The sequence below is a fragment of the Athene noctua genome, chromosome Z (assembly GCF_965140245.1).
Source record: "Athene noctua chromosome Z, bAthNoc1.hap1.1, whole genome shotgun sequence".
Classification (NCBI taxonomy): domain Eukaryota; kingdom Metazoa; phylum Chordata; class Aves; order Strigiformes; family Strigidae; genus Athene; species Athene noctua.
The window spans coordinates 1,307,501-1,329,727 of record NC_134077.1 but is presented as its reverse complement, the minus strand read 5'-3'; the positions used below and the strand labels follow the sequence as shown (position 1 = coordinate 1,329,727).

General features: G+C 45.6%; 1 protein-coding gene across 22 annotated transcripts in view; it reads right to left on the bottom strand.

Annotated features, from left to right (window-relative positions):
* The window catches only part of TCF4 (transcription factor 4), a 238,988-nt gene that overhangs the window by 113,489 nt on the left and 103,272 nt on the right, over window positions 1–22,227 (bottom strand). For all 22 annotated transcript variants that reach the window (XR_012635482.1, XR_012635483.1, XM_074931270.1 and 19 more), the window contains one exon: window positions 5,976–6,040. Coding sequence is in view for 20 of the 22 variants with exons in the window: in XM_074931270.1 (XP_074787371.1) it covers window positions 5,976–6,040 (65 nt within the window). In the remaining 2 variants the exon portion in view is untranslated. The remainder of the gene's footprint in view (window positions 1–5,975; window positions 6,041–22,227) is intronic.

Below are 22,227 nucleotides of genomic sequence, written 5' to 3'. Positions count from 1 at the left end.
TCTAATGCTGCTTGTTCGAAGCGAAGCTGCAGTAAACCCAAAGTTAAACCCCTCGCCTGTGACATTCTGATGGTTGGCCTTTCTCCTCGCCACGGTATCTTGAATCAAGCTGAAGGCTAGCGGGTATGATGTCAATCTAGATAAAGTTTATGACATTTTGGTAGCCGTTCTGTTTTATAAAAAAAAAGTAAAAAAAAAAAAAAAAGCTGGCTGAGCTTGTACAACTCCACTAGCTTTTACCTTAACACTTCATTCCAGAGTCAGCCTTTAACAGTGGGATGGTTCCAACTGGCCTCCAAGAGTGTTTCTTGAACATCAAGTGAATCAGTACATCCAAAACCAACATTTAGACTCACTTTCTAAAAGACTTAGTAGTAAAAACAAGTCGTCTTAGGATTTGAGGATTTTGCTTTAAGTTAAAACACCTTAAAAGCTAAGTATCTGTTACTACGCATTTGCCAAAAAGGCCTAATCCAAATTTTCAAAAGACTTGTCTAATTTATTCCCACATACAATCTCGTGCGTTGCCTTGGAAATCTATAGCGTATGTTTTCTGGCCATCAGGCTCATTTTACAGTTCTCTTTATTCATTGCTTCTCTGAATTAACTATTGCTCAGAAAAGTGGCATAGCTCTGGGTTACTCCAAGTCGGTCTCATCGACCACAAACCGGCCGCACTACCACTAGTAGTAATGATCTTCTGTGTATCCAGCTCCTGTTGCACTAAGGACTATCAGGGGTTTATAACCTCTTTAGCCCCTCACTCTTGGCTGTCCCTGGCCACAGGAGCGTGAGGATTTATGAGCCAATCCTCCAGCCAGAGCAAGGTGCTCGCAAGTCCTCCGGAGAGTGTCCCTGCTCACACGCAGACCCCTGCACCCACCCCGAGCGGCCGACGCTCAGCGCTACCGACCACATGGGTTCTTCTAGCCCTGCCTGCCTTTACCTTTCACAGAAGCCCAGAACCCTTCAGGTTGGAAAAGCCCCTCGGGATCATCGAGTCCAACCCTCAGCCCGACTCTACAAAGTTCTCCCCTACCCCACATCCCCCACAGCTCATCCCAACGGCCCTGAAACCCCCCCAGGGATGGGGACTCCCCCCTCCCTGGGCAGCCTGTTCCACTCTCGGACCACTCTTGCTGGGAAACATTTTCTCCTCCTGCCCAGCCTGACCCTCCCCTGGGGCAGTTTCCAGCCGTTCCCTCTTGTCCTGTCCCTGATCCCCTGGGAGCAGAGCCCAGCCCCAGCCTCTCCGCAATGTCCTTTACGGGGCTGATGTACACGAAGCTCTCAGAATAAAGAAGCACACTCACTGCTCGCTATTACCACGTGCAGGCCCTCACTCACCATCCGAGTACCCAACCAATAATACAGACTAATACAGGCAACCAGAATAAAGTTAAGAGAAATTAAGTAGGTAGGCTTATTTTAGTACTACTGCCTTGCTAATGCCCCCCAAACCAGCACAATATAAAAAAAAATTGATCTTTGGGGAAATGGTAAGTAGCACAGAATTAAGACAACACGCAAAATCATGACTTCACTGAATGAAATGAGATTTTTGTCATTAACTGCAATGAAGCCAGTGTTTCAAAAGTGTCTTGACAACAACTTCGGTACATGTTTCTTAGATGACTTCTCTCTAATGGAATTAAATGGTTCCCAAGATAAGCTTTCCTCCATTCCCACTGTAATCAGTGTTGTATTTGCTATGGTTTTCAGTGAGAGCCCAATTGGGCCCTAGGCTCGGAAATAAAAATCATCTTGAAGTAAATGGGTTGCTGTGTATCTGACCTCTTCTCTCATTGGTGTGAACACAGCGCGGGGACGAAACCTCCCATCATTGCTGCTATTTGTGTGAAGAGAGGTGGTTGGGTTTTTTTCCTACCAGAAGATTAATAGGTAGCAAGTTCAATATCGTTAGGTATTTAGTTTTCCTTAATTGTTTCAGGAACTCATCTACAGAGAGCAATGCATCACATCTGGAGGTAGCAATTTACCTTTCAGAAATCAACAAAATCTGCACGTTCCTCCTGGGTTTAGGAAACAGGAGCTCAGGCAGCTACTGCCGCTCCTCCAGTCCCTCGGATAACCCCGGGCTTCCGGGGGTTCTCCGCAACCCGCGGTATCACCACCAGCACTGCCTTCGGAATTCACCAAGTTTTCTTCCATATCTTCTCTCCAGATAAGCTAATCTTTCTCAATGCGTGTGAAAGCACATCCTGGAGATGTTGCAGTAGGCTTGTAGCTTTTAATTTTCTTTTAAGCCTGAAGGTTCATACTTGTTAATAATTTGGTGGATCCTGATAGTTCTGCAGCCTGGAGAACAGACAACAGATGGTCCAACCTCGGCATTAAGCATTATTCCTTCCGTACCTTTCTGGAATTTGAGAGATTCTTATTTTAGAAATATTTTTTTCTCCTTCCTGTCTGGGCACGGGTCATCTGTCTCATCCACTTTTCCATTATACTTCAAGAAAGCAAATGAGAAAGAAAGAAAGTAGAAAGAAAGACCCTATTGGATGGATTGGAATTTTTAGTATTTGGACTTTTATTGTAATGTCTTCCTAATATTATCAAACCTTCCTGAGTGAAACCACAGGAAGGGCAAGGGGGTAGGTGGGGTTTCTCCATCGGTTCTTCATTGACCCTCCACAACCACAGGGCACCACCACGTAGATACAATTAAGGATCCATCCAGAGAGCCAACCACGTCTGTACCAACTGGATTCTGGGGAAACTCCAGAATTGGTCCACCGAAGGGTTGTCATTCAGGAAAAAAAAAAAAGCATTACCTCTCATACTACAACCACAGCCATCGGCTTGTTTGGTGGAATTAAAGTTGGGGTTTTGCCAGTATCTTGACAGGCCGTATTCCCTGGCATGGGGGACAGGCTCAGCATCCTCCCAGCTTGCACTGCTCTTTTTTTTCTCTTTTTCCAATGAAATGAAGGAACGTGCGGAGCACCTGGAGCTGGCTGGCACTTCCAGGTTTGTCCTCTCCCAGAAGAAGAGTCTGGGGAGCAGGAGCAGCGTGTGGACTCCTACCGCGGGTGGCTGGTGCTGCAGGAGAAGAGGCGGCGGGAACCGGGCTGCCCGTTTCTGTGGGCAACTGCCCTCGTTAGGGCAAGTGCCCGCCAGGTCCCCACGAGGGGTCTCAGCCAGTGGCTGATCTGTCACTTGGACAAGAGAGAGGCCAGGCTGGGTGCAGAGCTGGGTGGGGACCCGTCAGCGTCCCTGGGGGACTGATCCGCGCTGCCCCGACCCTCCACGCTCCCAGCACCAACATCACACCCAGTCGCTTCCGTATCGCTTCACGCTGGGAGTATCTGGGAGCAGGTCACTCCCTGCTACCACTGAGGGCCTCCGCCAAGCACCAGCTCACCTTGGCTGGGACAGAGAGCTGAGGATGCTGAAGAAAAAAATTATCTATTTACCTCAAACTGTCTTCTCAAGCCTAGAGCTGCACCTCTGTCCTTAGTTTCTAAGACTGACTTTTTACTCCCGAATTAAACACCCATCTGTGCCCTGCAGATATTCACAGACATGGGCGTGCGCAGAGGCCGCAGTACGAGTCGCATTTAGACTCCACACCCAAGGCACACCGAGAGCACACAACTTGCTTAGGTGTAATGCCAGTTCGAACTCGGAAACAATTTCTAACTCACTTGCAGCATCGTGAGATCACTCAAACACGGCGAGACTGAAAGAAAAGCTAGACACAAAATGCAGCAAAGCAAAGGTATTTTTTCAGATGAAACGTGAAACAGCAGCAGACCAGGAGAGCCTCAGAATGGGATCTCCAGGGGCTGGAGCTGCAGAGGACCTGAAAGGTCCTACCTGAAAGGAGGTTGCAGAGAACTGGGGATGAGACTCTAACCAAGTAGTAAGTGAAAGGCCCCGAGGGAATGGCCTCCAGCTGCCCAGGGCAGGGTCAGGCTGGCTCTGAGGAAGGATTTCTGTGCAGAAGGGGCTGTTGGGCGTTGGAATGGGCTGCCCAGGGCAGGGGGGAGTCCCCGGGATCCCTGGAGGGGTTGAAGAGTCGGGCTGAGCCAGCGCTGAGGGATCTGGGGGAGTTGGGAACGGTCAGGGGGAGGGTCATGGTTGGGCTGGAGGAGCTGCAAGGGCTTTTCCAGCCCAGATGATTCTGGGATTCTGTGAAAATCAGGTCACATCCTTGGACGGGGGCTGGTACACTCCCAACCTACCCTCCTACCTCCTAACAACAAAAAGCATTGTAAAGTGGAGAGGACAAGCTAGAAATGGCTCCTAAAATTAATTAAGAGCTGTTGCAGTTGGTTTGGATCAGGGGAGGGTTACACGTGCGATCTCCTGCACTCATCTGTGCTGGTTATTGCAAGAGAAACCAGTAAAACACTTACTGACTCACTAAAATATGTATGTGGAGGTTTAGGGCATCACTAAGTCAACTTTCAAGGCTCGGCCTGTAACCCTTCCTCTGACATAGAACTGAACACGTGGAGTCATGCTCTCAGCAAAGGAAAGCAGCCTCCCCTCGACCAAGCTCCAAACACTCCCCCAAAACTCCACTGATGGGCGAGCGCAGGGGCCGCGGTGCCAACAGAAGGAGCCCAGTGGCCACCTGCGCAGCGACGCTGCCGCGGCTCCCCGACCCTGCCGCCACGTCTGAGGCTTCCCCGGCGCTGGACGGCTCCGTCTGCCCGTGCGTGGGGGCCGGGGTGAGCCCACGCAGGGCTGGGGAGGGACGGGACAGGCCAGCCCACAGCACAGCCCCGGCCTCCAGACACTGGTGATGGCGGAGGCCGGCGCGCTGCCGGCAGAAACATGTGCTCCCTTGCTCAGAACCATTTCACTTTTCCACACCAAATGTTTTTAAAAAAGCCCAACCGACAACGTAAGAATAGGCTGTTTCTCCACATTACTACAGAACGTGGACTTCCAAAAAGAAAGAAGGGATCAAGTATTTCCCTTTCCTATAGGGAAATAATATGCATTTTGGCTGGTTTTTTTGTTGTTACGTTTTGTTTTTTTTTTTTCCCTGGCAGATTTGAACAGCATAAAGCTTTGAATATTAAGAAGGCTATTAAATTCTTTCAATAGTTTTCCAAAGTGCGAAGCTACTGCACTTAGAAAAAGGAAAGGAAGCCTAGCACTCTTCAAGAACAAAATGAATTTAAACAAGACGATTAATATTGCTACTGAAATTAAAAAGAAAGTGTCTTTTAAAAAAAATCAATTGTCTTGAAACAAAGCACAGACTTTTGGCTATTGATAGTATTTTTAGACTCAGACTTTCTCTGGAGACTTAAAAGTATGCAAATGCAAAGTGCAGAGAGGCGCACGCACACACATGCTATACCTTTGTATTACATTGGCATTTTATTATTTAATTAAACTACTCTTATTTTTCTAGCTCACGCATGCTTCCCTTGAGACGGCTTTGCTGTTAGCCTGCTGGCCTTGACTTCCAGCCAAAAACAATTCAGAAACAAAAAGGGACAACAAATCATATTTTCACAGACATTTTTATCCCTCAATACAACCTTGTTTTCACACAACATCATACAGATTCTATGAAAACTATAATTTATTGCAGTAGCCATCCAAAGCTAGGGGCTGACACCAGCTCTGCGGTGTGTTTCCACTTGGGCAGTTTGGGGAGTTGCGCTGTTGGGGAAGGCCCCGCCACGCCGAACACTGCCGCATTGTTGCGAGGGACAATAATCAATAGTTTGCAGCAGCAGCGCTGGCTGGGGCGGTATTAGGTCAACCCAAGTCCTCCCAGTCTCCAGTAACTGTATCCTGGCTAGAAAAGCTCAGGCAGGGGCTTTAAAACCTGTGTTGGCAAATAAAGCCCGTTTCTGAGCGACGCGCAGCTGCAGCCGTCGCCGTTTAGGATGGAGCCTAGCCCTAAGATGTACAACTTGAAGCAGCAGACCTCATTTATCAGAGTATTTATCACAACCCCCTCCACTCAGCAGACTTTCACTTACCTGGTGGCAACCCTGTAAATTCGAATCTCTTCCATATGATGAGTATGAACCCCGTTCCGTTTTACCTGTTAACAAAAACAAAAAAGAGATGTATAACAGATATAAATGGATCTATACAGCATCTCCAAGCGTTTTTTATGATGTTCACCACATTTTCCTAGTCCTGTTTACATATGTAAAATAGGCACCGCTGACTGCGCAATGCACGTAGGCAACGAGAAAGGGATTAACACTTCTTCATGCTGAGGATGGAGATGGGAAATAAAACTTCCTAATCCCGGCTCTGCTGCTCCGCACGCTTCCTGGAACTGGGATTTAACGGGCTCTGGCTGAGGACTGAGCACCCACCCGGGCACCCTCCCCGTCGGGGCGCTGTGACGGGGCCACGGCCAGCCCCTGCCTGGCTCTCCCGACAGCCCCGGAGCCGCTGGGGACGCGGCTCCCTGCGCTCTTTCCCAGGAGCAAACTCCCCCACCATCACGGTCATGATGGAATTTACACCTGGGAAGGAGACACCGACTGGGAATTCGCCATTTGCTACCGACGCTGGTGCTGGGACTTGAACAAGGGCCTAATAACTGCCGAGACTCTCCGCCAGCCCTAAGTACCCTTTTATTTTTTCTTTCTTTTTTTTTTTTTTTTTTTTTCCCCACCCCAGGAAGCCTTTACAACTCAGATCCAACAGCCTGACTTGCAGTACCGGTTACGGTTATGCCATATTTACAAAGGAAAATAAAGGTTCTTTTAGGTTTGAATGGCCAGACTCGAGCGAAATCAAGAAGGGAAGAGGTGGTTTCTGCAAAGCATTAAGTCATGGCTGAGCAGCACCGCACCACGTGCTCTGGAGACAAAGAGCAGTCAAGAGGGCTGATACAAAACATATTGACACTAAAAGACCACCCTTATGGTGAGGATAATCACGGGAGGGGGGGAGGTATTATCTAACAAAACATCCAAGAACACAGTAAAAATCACTCATAAAATTAAAGTTTTTATTATAGGCTGGGGCATAAAACCCACAACACACAGTCCCAGTTACTAGGGACCAGATGCTCGGTTTATCTCTGTGTGTAACTCCCAGCCGTGCCGGGGACACCTCTGCACCTAGACGCCAGGTTCCCGGGGCCACACACCCGAGCCACGGCCGCTGCGCCCGCCGAAGCCACGAGGAAAGCTCCTTTCATTTGGAAATACCAGGGTTTTAGGAACGACGGCATCCACCGACCTCGCAAATCCGCGGGGCCCGAGCGAGGCGGCGGGCGAGGGGGTCCTGGCTGGCACCGCCACTGCCCGACGGACGCCGAGCTCTGCTGGGCTGCGTTTTCCCCGGCACGAGCCAAATTTCATACAGAACCCACGGTGAGGCAGATCGTTAGACAAAGGACGAGGGAGTTTATTTTCATCGTTCCCAAAATGGCATGGCCACATTCTGACCCCGCAAGCCTTTCCTTTAATATGTGGCTACTAGGCGTGATTGCCCTTCAGAGGTATTAAAGTTTGACTATTGGTTTGGAATTAAAAAAAAAATAAATTAAAAATCACCTCTCTCCTCATCACAATTTAAGAGCTTGCTTTTGTTTCTCGATTGGTTTGGGGTTTGTTGTTTTCCACATAAAGTAGTTACTTATACACAGGAACCTCCAAAATTTATTTGCAATTCATAGAACATTTGCACATGTAATAACTTTTGAAAACACTTGTATCTGGTTATACAAAAATGATGGATCACCCACTCCATAGCCCCCCTCAGGTTCAGAGTACTGGAAGCCTTTGCAGAAATAATTCAAGATTGAAATGACAATGAAATTTTAATCTTGAATTCCCGAGTCCAATGCCGAGATCTGCAAACAAAATGTCTTGCTGGCATGCCTGGAGTTACGTGTGCTACTTCCCATCACCCCAAGAGGGCCAGAAAGTCGATGCAAATAACGAGCGGTAAGGATGGGGGGGAAAAAAAAAATAAAAAATCCTGAACAGAAAAATAGGGTCGAAGGGAACCAAGTACAAGCAGTGACACAAGGTACTTTGAACACGCTCCTCGCTCCTGCCTCGGTATCAGTAATCTTCTTTTCTATCGTATCAGACACAGGCAGCCTCATCTTAATTTCAGTTGTTAAAAAATATTTATCCAGATACAAAAATAAACCCACTGCAAATTACAAGTTGTCAGGGTTAAAATCTACTTCTATTTGTGTGGGGGAGGATAAGAGAACAGCATAGACATGAATCATTCTCAGTAATTTGAGTGTTTCCATGACATCAATGGGCACTCGTCCAGGACTCTGTCGAAGTCTGTGAGGTACCAAAGCGGCACAGCAGCCAGCAGGAGATTGACTTTTTTTTTTTTTTTTTTTTTTTTTTTTTTTTAGGATTATGCTCCTTGTAAAGATTTCATCTATAGCATCCACTTTTACCACCAAACAGATAGCTCTGGAGATCATGAGTGAACACATTTCATTCTGATAGTGTAAGCCTTTAACTTTATTACATTTGTTGTTGTTGTTGTTCCCACATACAGCTAGAAATCTGCCTCCTCGATTAAGAACAAATAACCGAAATTTATGAAAAAGTCAAGAAACCGTTAAAAAGATCTACATACGGAGGTTTTCACTATCAACTGTAATTATGAAATTATCCTACTTTTTGTAATGACACTTCATTTTGGGGTGGGGGGGGGGGAGAGGAATATCTTTTGTATAAACTGTCCATTTAAAATTAGCTACAGTCTTGATGTTGATTTTCTGCTTAAAATTCACTGGCACATTTGTTTCAGATAATAAAATTTGCAAGAGTGCTGATAATATGCAGGAGTAGGCTCTTTAAGCAACTATTTGTGCTCACAAATACAAAAGCTTCTCCTGAATTTCTACGTTTACTGTACATTATGCATCATTTTCAGTCACTTGAACACCCCAGCCTGTACTGTGCATTTTCTGAGGTTTGCAAGAGCTAAAGATTCTCTCTCTTTTCTTTTTTTTTTTTTTTTTTTTTAAATGTTTTTAAAAAGAGAGAGCGTCTACAGCGATGTAGACACCCGACGCATTCACTGCGGAATTTTCGAGACAACCCTCTAGTACTAGAATGCGGCAGCCGCTGCGGATATTTTTTGGCACAAAGACAATGGTGGCAGTGCCAAGCCCCATGGCTAAAACTACTCAAAAGAGGCATAAGGGTAGCATTAATCGTTCAAGTCTTTTACTGCATGGAGTACTGTTGTCCATATTTTAAAATCTAAAAGTACCCGTTAGTAATATTTGTCGTAAGCCAGGGGAAAAAAAAAAAAAAAGGAAAAAAAAAAAAAAAGGAGCCTGAAATAGAGATGAATAACAAATCTTGTCAGACATCTGATTAATTTTTTTCTACCTAGAGGACCAAATGCTAAAATGTGCCATTTGTTACCAGCGCTCCGAACACGCAACACAATCTATACCCTTCCGTGGCTTTACGATCTGACAATTGAAACAAAGCTCCATGGAAGAAGTTGACCTACAAAGGCTGGTGAATAACTTTCAAGTGTGCACTTGTTCTTTAGGTAAGGCAGAAAAAGCATCTCCATTATTATCGGAGGCAATAACTTAGCGTGTGTGTAAATATATATATATATTCAATTAATTGACACAATGCATGCCAATCAAAGGAGAGACAAAGAGAGAACTACATGCAGCTCCTGTTTTCTGACAAACACTGAATCTCAAGGCTCTGCTCTCTAAATACCTCTAGAAAAAAAACCCTGCTTATCTTCACTAAACTAAACCGATTGCTTCAGAAATATTTTGTTTGCATTTTTGTTTAACTGCAGAAAATATAAAAGCAGCATAGGCTTGCCAATCAATCAATAAAGAAGCCACTCGCCTTTCCATGGTGCACTTTGAAAAATTAATCAAATTAAGTAGAAAATTTAAGCAACTTCCCAAGCTCAAATGCAAGTCATCTGATTCCCCACTCTCTTTTTCCCCTGCCCTGGGAGATAGGGCACCTTGGCTTTTTTTCTGGTAGGCAGAATGAGAGGCATGAGGCAACTCTTTCCATCTGCAGAGAAAAGGAAGTGAAGCTATTTCTATAAATGACTCCAATTCAATGTTTACATTGATTTCGTGTTTGACATATTTTTTGAGAGATGAGTTCGACCAGAACATTCTAATTCAGGTTTCCGCTGCCCTACATTTGGGGCTTACTTCTTGGTTAGACTGAAGAAGGGAAACCTGTCCTGGGAGGGGGGGAAGGGGGGGGGGGGGGGGAATAAAAGTAATTCTATTAGGGGCTGCAATTTAAATGGCTGCGAATTTCAGTCTGCGGTTTTGCTTACACATCTTTCTTATTTCATTACTGCGTTTCTAGCATTTTTGAAAACGGGTGGCTGATCCTGAAGGGAGAGCCCATCGATTCCCCCACCGAGAATGACAAATTAAAGGAGAATTCAGTGTCAAAGTCGGACGGGGCACGAGGAGCACTGAGCTGGAGCATATTTGGAGAAAAAGTTCTGAGCAACTGAAGAACGGGCTGAACTTTAGAGTTCCACATTTGTCTGCGTCTAACGAACACATAGGTGTCATCAGCCGCAGCAGGGTTTATTTGCATGGTTATGAGGATCACGAAACAGTTTACTTCTGCCTTCATCTATACTTCTTGCATTCAAAATTTTCTTATGCTTCTCTAGGTTTGGTGGCCTGAGGACGGGCAGATTGGAGCCCTCCGGGGAGCGAGCGTGGGCGAGGGGTCTCCGAACCCAGGACCTGCCCGACACGAGCACCAGCTCTGCACAGCAACTTCTGATGGTGACAGCCAGACTACCAGTATTTTATTTTTTTTTTTCCTCAGAGATTTGAAAACCTGACTCACTTCAGCAGACCAATCAAGCTAAAATTTATATAGAATTACAAATTATCCGAGAAAAAAACCTCACTGAAATAAATGAGCTGTTGTACGCTATATATCCTCTATACCTATAAGCACCTCACTCTCGGAGAAATGGATATACCCTTTGCCCTCATGGGCATCCTCCCAGGCCTTGCTGGCTTTTGCCCTTGACAGAAAAAAAAGCCTGCCCACATTTTCATCAGAGGAGCCAGCAGGTAGCTGCTTTATTTTTTTCCAAACTGTTGAATACTGTTCTTTAGAAGAGTAAAATTGAAAAAAAAAAAAAGGGAGAAGGAAAAATAAGAAGGAAAAATAAGAAGGAAAAATAAAATGGAAGATTCTTTTAGTATTAAATGAAATTTTTCGGACTCTTAATTGAAGGAAGCAAATCCGCACGGCGTCCCTGGCACCAGGGCTAACAGCTGGCCGGAGGCTTGTCCCCCTTTGTGTGCCAGGCAGCTTCTCCTCCCGCCCCGGCGCCTCCTCGGCCGTTCACCCGGGCAGGGACCTGCCAGGGGCCCACGCAGAGCCCTGGCACACAAAACCTGCGGCGGGCGGCCGGGGGGCCGAGGGCTCCCAGCGGCAGGTGCCAGCGCTGGGGACCCGGCTGAGATTTCTCCCAACGTTTAAACGGCAGAGTTGCCGAGCTCGGGCGAGCTCCTGCCTCGGGCTTGACCTGGGGGATCTATAGGCGCTTCCCGGGCTAGGACACGCAGCCAAAACCCCCCATTTCTTTCAGGGAGGTTCTGTACAGCGTTATTTTACATCACAAAGAATCTCATCGGATGGTAATGGAAGTATCATGTTAATGAGCTATTTCTGCTTTGTGCTATATGTGAAGTACAGACAATAAGAACGAAATGGAATCGATTTTTAAGCAAACTTTGGGCAATAACGCTCACAAAACAAGTACAAATCGCATGGCATCCGAGCCAGGGAAGGTCCACGAACTGGGTACGACGCTGAGGGAAGGTATTAATCCCAGTGATCTGCATGGCATCACGCCCCAGAACGCAGCACAGTGCTAGGGGAAAGAGATCTTTTTGACATGAAAGAGGATTTTTGCACTTACACTGATGTGCAGTAAACAGTAATGGTTCTTGAAGAGACGTTACAATGCCAGAGCAAGCACCATTTTTTTTTTTTTTTAAACAATACCATCAAAATGCAAAGGAAATTAAATCCTAAAAATCTATACTAGAATAAAGCTACAGAGCTGACTCGAACAACCTAAAGCAAGGGAATTCAGAGCGAAAGCGGGACTTCACTGACTCACCTCGCTGGGCTAGTGCTTACGCTTAAACCAGCAGGGTTAATTCCCAAACACCCCAAAGGCCAAACTCCTTCCTTCCACCCAGGCTGTGGCTCGGTGCCTGTGCCCATCCCTCCCTCCCTCCCTCCGGGCGGGAGCGGTGCTGCTGCCTGCCTTGCCCTCGGCAAGCTCTGCCCCGCGTCGCCCCGGGGGCCAGGGACCGAGCCCCCGGCACTGCAGGAAGGTCCTTTTTATTCCATGAAAATACCAGATCCAATTCTTTTGTCGCTGATCTCGGTTCACCAAATATTGGACCGAACCCAAAAGGCTGAAGCAAACTGCTCCATCTATTTCTGCGATCTGCCAAATAACAGCATCTATTACAGGGCAGGATGTGATTTCTCTGTTTGCCTGCTTTTAAAATAAAATAGCTGTGGCAAAACTATACTCAAAACTTCAAGAACAGCGAGAGAGCATAACAAAGACCGCATTCTACCGGACTTATTTTAAATAGTCTCTTAGTCCTCGACTAGTCCCACCAAAATCAATTCGATTGTAAAGATCATCACGCTACCCTGTAAAAGAAAGGTTTGGCGCTAATAGTTGGTTATCTGCCTGGATGATCCAGCTGCATTACGGGATTGATTGTGTCTAATCCAGTCAGAACAAGCTCGCTGCACCCTCTGCAACAGGTTTTCAGCACCTTGAAGTTAATCGGGGGATACGCAAGTGTTGCCATTTCGCAGCCACCGCTGCAATTGTGCAACCAATAAATAATACCGCGCTCTGCGGACAAGGAACATTAATGAGCTTAATATCAAGTACATGCACTAATTGAGACCAGAATAATAAACTTTCATAATTAAATTAGGGATTTAAACAAAACAACTGTTTATTTCAACGCCGTCTGAAGAAATTATATTTAACGAGTTGAAGAAACCTTAAAGACTCCTCCCTGTCGTGGGCCACCGCGTTTGTCTCGCGGAGCCTGATGTGGCACCGAGGGCCACGCTGGAGCGAGCCCGGAGCCACCGGGCACCTACGCTCCAAAGCTGTGAACGGAAGAACATTTATGGGAGACAATCCTTCATTTAGAGCGAAGACGCATCTGACTTCATAAACATCTTTCGTCTCCTCTCCTTTTCATATGTGCACGGAATTTCAGTCTAGAGGAAATAATTATGATCATCTAAGCCTGAACACCTGTATCACTCTGGAAATAGGCAAATTTATTTCAGAGAGAAAGAAAAACTCCAAGGAAACCCATTCACCATGTTTTACCCTTCTCATTCTTGGAACATGTAATAGTCAGAAGATGGGCAGGGGATGAAGACAGGCATCAAAGCACCAAAAAAAAATAAATCAAAAGCATTATCTCATACTAGAGAATCAAAACAATGAAAAGGGGCAACATTTTCATAAAGATATGAGACAAAACCATGTCGTAATAACACTCCAGACCTGAAAGCAATATATAAGAACTGAATGTAAAGCACTGCCTATTGGTTTATCCTAAGTAAGCCTCACAGGGCTATTTTAAATTGAAATACACTGCAGGGTGATCCCTCATCATTTGTTCAGCGACCGGTTCAGGAGATCTTTATCATGTATCTGGAAACCTGGGTTTTCACTCAAGCATGAAAACAGAATCACTTTAAAACAAGTTAGATAAGGATCTAAGGCCATGAAAGACACAGAATTGAAAGAGGACGATAAACCTTCCTCCAGCCCAAGTCTGGGCTCTAAATCTTTGCTCTGTAAACCACCCCTATCTAGTAGCATTTATTAAAAGGCTCCTAAAACAAACCACGCTGGACACGAGCGAGGATAAAGAGATCAAAAGCCTTATCGTGCAGATTGGGGATCAAATCTACACCTCGGCACCATAAACAGCAACCCCAGTCATGAGCTGCCTGCGGGCCCTCCCCAGGTGCCAGGAGAGGCGTCACCTGGGACTTTTGGGGTGACCTGGTGCCCCCAAACCCAGCGGGCCGGCCCCCCGCTCCTGAGCCCCCAGTTAAAGTCTTCAGCGTCATCTAGACGCCAGGAAGAAGGAAGCAAATGCTGACCACAGGGATCCATTTTAAAAGCCTGATGGCAAAGGTAGATTTTTCAGGTTTTAATAGCAAAAGCAGCAGTGCTTTTGTAGCAGTTTACCTCCTGGTTTTCCCCCCGTCTTCACGTGCCCTCTGCGTATACAGACAGAACTACCCGAGTCTCTAGTACAGCCTCACACTGAGATTAAATATTCAGCTATACATCTCTACAGAAACGCTATTTATTTGTAATATTGCTCAGCGCAGAATTTATTTTTTTTTTAAAAAGCTACAGAGTTTATTTTTGTTATGATTTTGATGTTTTAAAAACAATGGGCTGGATAATGTGGATTAGCCAAGCAGACAAAACAAACTACAAGCTTCTCAGTGTATGGCAAAACATCAGGAATGATGTGGTAAATATACTGTAACATTATGAAATACCCAATAAGTCTCAAATCGGTAATATCCAGCAGAGGGCATGCAGACCCTAATAAGATTTTTACACTTGAGAACTGACATTTCCTAAATGTTTCGGGAACAAACAATTTGGGCTGAGAATACAGGCAAACTCATAGCATCAGTACACACGCTCTCCACCAGTTTCAGGTCAAGGATAATAAAGCTCTCGCCTGAAAAGACACCTAGGAATGTTGATTCCTACGCTGGAAAGAAAAAAGTCCTTGAGAGAGGGATTTCCCACTTCCACCAGCTGACAATTTTCCTTTTGCTGCCAAATGGAAAGACAATAACCTCCATGCAAAAAAAAAAAACCAAAAAAAAACCGCCAAAAAACCCATTCCTCAATACAAACTTCACAGCTGAAAGGACGGCTACGTCAAAGAGCAAAATTTAGATTGATTTACAAATATTTTATTCCCTAGAGGTGAAGTATCAGCCGCACTGCTATTAAATAAAACTGAGTATCTTTAGCAGGGTCAGATTTTTATCCTAGATTCTTGCTAGTTACTTCACGGAAGGGGATGGCAATATTACCTAAGGTTTCTAGACAATATTTTATTGTTTCTTAACATACTTAAGCGAGAGGAAATTTTAAAGCAACTGATCCAGGGGAGAATTTGTCACATTTGTTTCAGAAATCACTTGCTTCGGTTTAGATTCTAGCAAACTTTCTAAGGTCTGCGCCTGCTTTCGGGGCGTCCAGCGGGAGCCCTTGAGCCGTGGCAGGATCCCCCCAGTTCAGAGGCACAAACACACCGAGAGCAACATCCACCACCTCGTGCAGCCACCAAACGCCGACGGCAATTAACTGCGACCGGCCCGTCCGCGGAAATGAGCCCTCCCAACCTCCACCTCCACTTTACAGCACAGAGGAATGGCTGCTTGGGTTCCTTATCAGATAATATATATTTTTTTTAAGTTTCAGTAGCCCTGGGAGATGAACTTAATTTACAAGGTCTACAAGGCAGGCAGCTTAGGTTACATGTAGGTCACAATAAATAATACTCATCTCTTGGCCGGCGCGAGCTGCGCCGCTGCTGCCTAAGTTGAAATGACAAGCCTTTATTATTCCTAAGCACTTGATTCTGAAACATTTGCACAATCTGTTAAGTCCAGACAAATTTAAATGGTTCTGACATGCAGCCTGCTAGGGTCAGTGACAGGGATAATGCCTCTTTACGTGGGTAAAATTTTGTGGCATATAGGTCACTCTCTTAAGGGGAATCAACTGTGTGTCTCTTCTTTGCATTTCCACCACAATCCTTCATCCTGCAGCCTGGAGCTGAGAGTGAAATGCAAGAAAGGAGCCGAACGCTCAAAGCAAAAATCTGCTTCCAGGACAATCCATTATATCTGACAAGTTAAATGTTCCATGGTAGACCATATGGCATCGGAGCAGGGCCGACGATGGAAGAGGGAAACTCAGCAAATGCATCACAATTAAGGAGTTTGACTATAGACTTTACTTTGATTTACTTTATTTTTTATTAAATTTCAGATATTGTAGTCTTTCAATTTTCATATAGCCTTTCCAAAGCCTCTACCTGATCTACCAAGCTAGCTATACCTGAACAGCTGCTTTGCCAAAATCATTTTCTCCAAAATCTCATGGTCTTAGTTACTTCAAACACTACTCCCTATCAAGCCGTTTTTATACCTGATAAATTTGCTAAGTGCAGGGCGTTTCTATTATTAACTAGCATAAATGCTATTAGTAGTTTGTTAAAGAGCAAATTAAAAGTAAAGCAAAAAAAAAAAAAAAAAAAAAAAGGCAGAAACCAGTGTAAAATCCCCGTCCCCAAAGCCGTGGTGATGTGCTCTCAGCAGAAACGTCGCCGCTGAAGGGCCGGGAGGAATCACCCAGGAGGCATCTGCTGAACCCACCCCGAGCTGTGGGCACGGCGGTTTTACCAGCTCGGCCTTTTCCCGGCGGGAGAACTCCTGGACAGGCCAGGGAACGGCACTAACGCCCGGCGAGCTCCTTCCCATCATTCCAGGTCCTCAAATTCCCGGCTTATGGCACAAATGAGGAAGCCGTGCGCACCCCCTGAGCCCTCCCCCCGCCCCACCCTCCGTGGATCGTCCCCACACGCAACCGGATCCAACTCCCAGCAAGGCCCAGGTCTGAGCCCAGCGCTGCCACCGGGGGATTGTATGGATTCCCAAATCACACTCCTGAATTAACCCAAACAGTAAGTGACCTCCTTCTGTAAGGCACCCGCCATCGCTTTTTGCTTCATGAGCCAAAATCTTGGGCTCTTCCGAAGGAATTCTCAGGTTGGAGGGTTGGGAAACCACCAGAACTGGGAATACTGGCTTGGCCACACCTATGGAGATCGAGCATGACTGACATAAATAACAACCAGACCAATCCGAAGAAGCCCCACGCAGATCAGCTGCCCGTAATGAAGTTCCTAAATAATGTGGAAATGCGGCGCTGAAAACGGTAACTAATATTTCCAGAACACCCTGCAAAGACTAAGAGGACAGAAGGACTTGATAAACTTGTCGTTCTTCTGCTCCAGTATCACGCAGGTCCGCTATCGTTCAGAAATAAAAACTGCAGGAATATCGGCCTAACCATTTTTGGGCAATGCCCTGGGGTCATGCTGCAAAAATAAAAGTAGGTAACCAAAGCTACATCCTTATTTAGGCATTTCAATGAAGTCTCACAGGCAGGAGTAAATCCAAGCCAGTGTCACTGGTGGCAGTGGGAGCTGCTGGGGCACAACACACCAGAACAAACCGCTGCGGAGGCTCTGGAATTGGGAACCCAATTATTAAGCTCTTATTTTTGTAATCCCTTTTATTTTTTCAGTTTCCACCTTGTAAAGGCTGAGCCAACATTGCTACCAGTAAGGGCCCATCCTGCCCAGTGCTGGGATCAACAGACACTTCCCAGGGATTTCCAGAGGGATCACACGGGAAGGGGGAAAACGCCTTCACTGAAACCAAGGGGCACTGAACTCAGTATGCCCGTGGCCAAACTGGGCCTTTCTAAGCCCCAAAAGTCACCAGCCCTTAATTATTCAGTCAGCTTGGAATACAGTATTACTTTTTCTAGCATTACGCTCTTATTCAGAATGAGCATTTATCATCATTTTTAAGGCTCAAACCCAGTAATTTTCCAAATGACTCCCGTTCTACCTCTCATCGAGCCTTGTGCCCACCCGCTGCCCCACCGTCACCAGACCAGGGAGGGTCTGGGCTCTACTGGGGAACACTGGGAATCGTTTCATGGAGGGCTTTGGGGGTTTTATAATCAGGGTTACACAGTGCCGTGCCCATCTCACAAGACCTTTTGAACAGCCCATTGCCTGCCCTGACAGAGACCAGGGCAAATTTAAGTTTAGATGCATCCTTATTTTAAGATTTTGGGAAATAGGAATTAAAAAAGAAGAAATCATTAATAAGAATATTGGAGGTTACTTTACTGAGGTAGTCATTAACAAACTTTTAAAACATCAATTTCAGTGGGAAAAAGAATATAGTTTTTCTTTGTATTTTGTTATTCCTTGTAACAAAGTGGGTTTAGATGACTTTAAACTTATTCCCGTTATTTCTGTATCACGTGAAACCATCGCGGGCTTTGCTACCATGAACAAAGATTAAAGCAGACAAATCGAACACAACGCTTGAAAAATTTTAAAAATCTTTACGTAAACCAAGAAGTTACTATTGTGAACTTGATAGCTCAGGACTACCCCAGGCAGAAAGGCAAGGTGAACGGCAGGCAGCCCGCCTGATGTGCTGGCAGAACAAAGACCATTATGAAACCAGTGCTGAAAAAGAGTCGGATCTGTTAACTCCAGTGCTGTAGTTCTTCACACAGATCTTAAATTTATTATTGATTTAGCATTTAGTACTGCAGGCACTGGAACAAAGACCCCTATGATTAGAAATGCATGCTTTTGTGGCACGTGCTTTAATTTTAAAAAGGGTACTTTTTTTTTTTTTTTCCCCCCCAAAATCCTGCATATTAAAAGGACATCAACTTCTTAAAAAGTCACACATCTTTCAAAATGTGTTTTTACAATTTAAGGTGACTGGCAGAGACGCCAGAGAAGGATTGCTGGGTTGGTTTGTTGGGGGCTCTCACGGAGTACCCGAGGGCCCCGACCAGCCGTGGGTCTCACCCTGGTGCAGGGAGAGGTAGGGACCCTCGTGGGGAATGTCCCCCCAGCAGCCGTGTCATCGGGGTCACGCCAGGCTCCGGGGAAAAGCGGGACCCGGCGTCATCATCCTCGGCTCCGCCCGAGGGACACACATGGGAACCCCACGGCCCGCCCGTGGGAGCCGGGTGCGGGGCAGGAACGGACCCACCCCACGTGCCCGCAGGCAGCCTTCCTCCCCACCCACACCCGCTGGTATTTTGCACGTTGAAGGGCAGTTCATTTTTAACATAATTTCAGTGTTTTTACAGAAAAATTCCCAGGCACCCTCACAGATAGCGCGTGTGCCATTCTGAACTATTTATTGTTTAATTGGGCACGTACCAGATAGATAATGGCTCTTTAAAACACTCCTGGCATCGGTGAGCCACTGGGCCAGCACCATCGAGAAGACAAACGGTTTAAAATTGATGTTTTCTGTAATACAGCTCCATAGGCTCATGGAATAACCTCATCACTATTCTATATTCTAACCCATGTGACAACCTGCTTGGCTACTGAGAGCGATAGATAAAATAGATAACAGAGAAATGAAGAAGAGAAGGGAGATGGAGAGAGAAATGCAGCTAAATTCACACCAGTAAAACAAAGCAAAATGAGGCAGAAATTTGTGCTTTGTAGATTCCACCACTAAATCCTGATCAACATTTTTATTACTAATTAAAATGCCCATATGGTAAAACAACACCTGATCCAAGGAGCTTTTAAGTACAGCAATTGTCAGTGTCGAACTTCTGCTTTTCGTTAGCAAGGCGGAAATTTTGCCCTGGATTTGTTTTCGAATGCACTGTTTGCTGAGCCATTAATGAAAGAGAATAAAAACTTCAGTGAAGTATTTACTTTCCCTATATCATGATTTTAAGGAAAAGATGTTTGAAAAGAAGGGAAAAGCAAAGTTATAAAAACCAACTATTGGCTGTTTATTGAGGAGTTAAATAGACCCGATACAGAATTTAACGCAGCTAGAAGTTAGGCCCAGTACAAGCCCAGTATACGTTGTTAATGCCCCAAATTGACCCAGTTTCACGAGGTGACTACTGGAGGCCCGACACAGAGAACCCACCACGGGAAAACGTTTCACAAGTCCTAGAGCCGCCGCCAAGGCCCGGGCTGCACCGCAGGCACCTCGCTCGGACACAAGCCCACACCTGGGCCGGAGTTTTACAGGTCTGGGATCCTAGAGAGACAAGGGAGCCGCAGCGTGGGCTGGGTTTGTCCCACCGGCCCTGTCGAAGGGTGACGCAGGACACGGAGGTCGGCCGCAGCCCCCCTCCACGCCGGTGTCAGCAGGGCCCGTCGGCTGCACGAGCACCCAGAAAACCTTCTTCCCCTTCAACCGTGTCACAGAGCGAGTGCTCAGCTCTGAGCTGAGCCGCACACAGCTGCAGTCATCAGTCTGCTCCCAGCCAGAAAACCCTCCGTGTCTGTCTCCCAGAAAAAATGAGCCCATTTGCCGTGTTGCTTCACCTGCACAAAATACATTTACTCAGGCAGGGGGAGGTGTAATGATCCTGATTTCTGCTTGAAAACAGAAAGCTCCCAACTGACCTAAATGGACATTAGAGCCATAAGAACCTGTTAAACTCCAGCAAGAGTGATTTTTTTTTTTTATGCCTGAGAAGTAACAACTTATTAATTGCACTTTGTTAAACACCCTGATATATATGTGCCTGTGACAAAGACGCTTCGATTTGCAGAAACTTCAAACTCACACAACTCCTTCCGTGGGTGATCAGTAATTCTGAATTATGAACAAATCCTAATGAAAAAATATTCTTATAGAAAATTTTCTCAGAAAGGTGCTGGTAGACTTAACACAGAGAAGCTGGGTAGCACTGTCACCCGCAGAACAGCCAGAGAGAAGAAAAGTTCCAAAAATTTTTAACTTCCAGCCATCTTCAAAACCTTTTAATGTGGTGCTGTGATTTCTTGTTATCAGCAACAACTCCTGCCAAGACCAGGGTGGGCTCATCCGAGACTTTCCACTTTCTGCCTTAGCAACCCCAGCAACTATTTCTGCTTCTGACAATAAAGTATTAGCTAGTTTGCTTTTCATTCCCAGTTGATAACGTTCTGAAAAGGTAAAATTTCGAACCAGGGCAGCTTTGCAAGTGTTAAGAGTGCTCGCACAGAAATGGCAAGGGCATTTTTTTTTAAAGGTAAACCAGAAGTGCCGATCGAATCAGGACTTTTCTGTGGATTGGAAAGAGAAGGCCGCCGTTCACAGGAAGCAGAATTATTTCCCAGAAAACTGAAGAAATACTGTGCATTTCTGGAATTAAAGCATAAAATTCCCTGGTTGATTATGAAATGTGTTTTCTATAAAAATAAAGAAGATACCAAAATGGGCCTGTAACAAAGAATTTTTGAAATAAATCCCGAATTAGAAGGGTAAAATGACAATCTGATCTTCTTGGGTTTTTTCCTTTACCAGAATTTGAAAAATCCTGGGCTCATTTCTTCCTCTCCCCTGCAAAAGCACCGGGAAGCCATGAATGCTTCGCTATAGCTGGTGCTCCCCCGGTCTGCCAGGCCAGCGATGGCAATGGGCTTCTCACTAGGAAATATTGCAATGATGAACAAATTATCCAATTATTTCACCTTCTTTTTTTAAAAAAAAACCAACACTGCCAAGCTGTTTATTTCTTCTAATCCAGTAAATTCTTTTTTTCCCCTTGGAAACAGTCCCTAATTTCAGATGCATCACTTTAAGGCCTGATTTTCAGAAGAATGAAGCATTCATAACTTAAAATAAAGTTTATGAGAGCACTCTGGTTTCCTCAAAGACCCAGGGTGTCACACAGCACACGCTGAAATCAGCAGTCAGCTCTGAATACTTTACCCCGAGCGCCCTGTGATTTTATACGATCAAATAAACACATATAAAATATATGGTGTGCGGATATACAAAGCCTTCTCTCCCTTCGTGCTAAGAACAAAACCATCTCTCTCAGTCCACACAAGGTCCCGTTGCTTCCCATTCGCCACAAATTAAAAAAAAAAATTCAAATAATATTTTATTCAGCTCCTCCCTGAGGAAAAACATACAAATAAGACCTCTGTGATTATTTTTTTTTAAGGGGCTTGTATGGTAGAGATATATTTAAGCTTGAGAATGTATTCACAGTGTCTTTGTAGCTTTCTAAATACAAACACGTCTCACCTTACTCCTGCCAGCAGCTCCACTGAGGTCAAGGGGACTGGCTGTGTAGTAAGACAAGTAGTACCTGGCCCTGACCAGGGAGAGCTCCAACTCCTCACCAGCAGCAAACGCACTAACGTGAAGCTGAGGTGTAACACCCCCAGCTCAGATTGGTAAGACCAGTACTACACCAGTACACAGAGGTCCCACCGAGGACCAAGGATGTGCATGAAGCGCTGTACAGAGTAAGAACAGCCCCTTGTTTTAAAGAACTAATTGTGCCAAACCGACGCAGGTGAAAGCTTTTGCGCTTCCCTGTTATTTCTTTCAA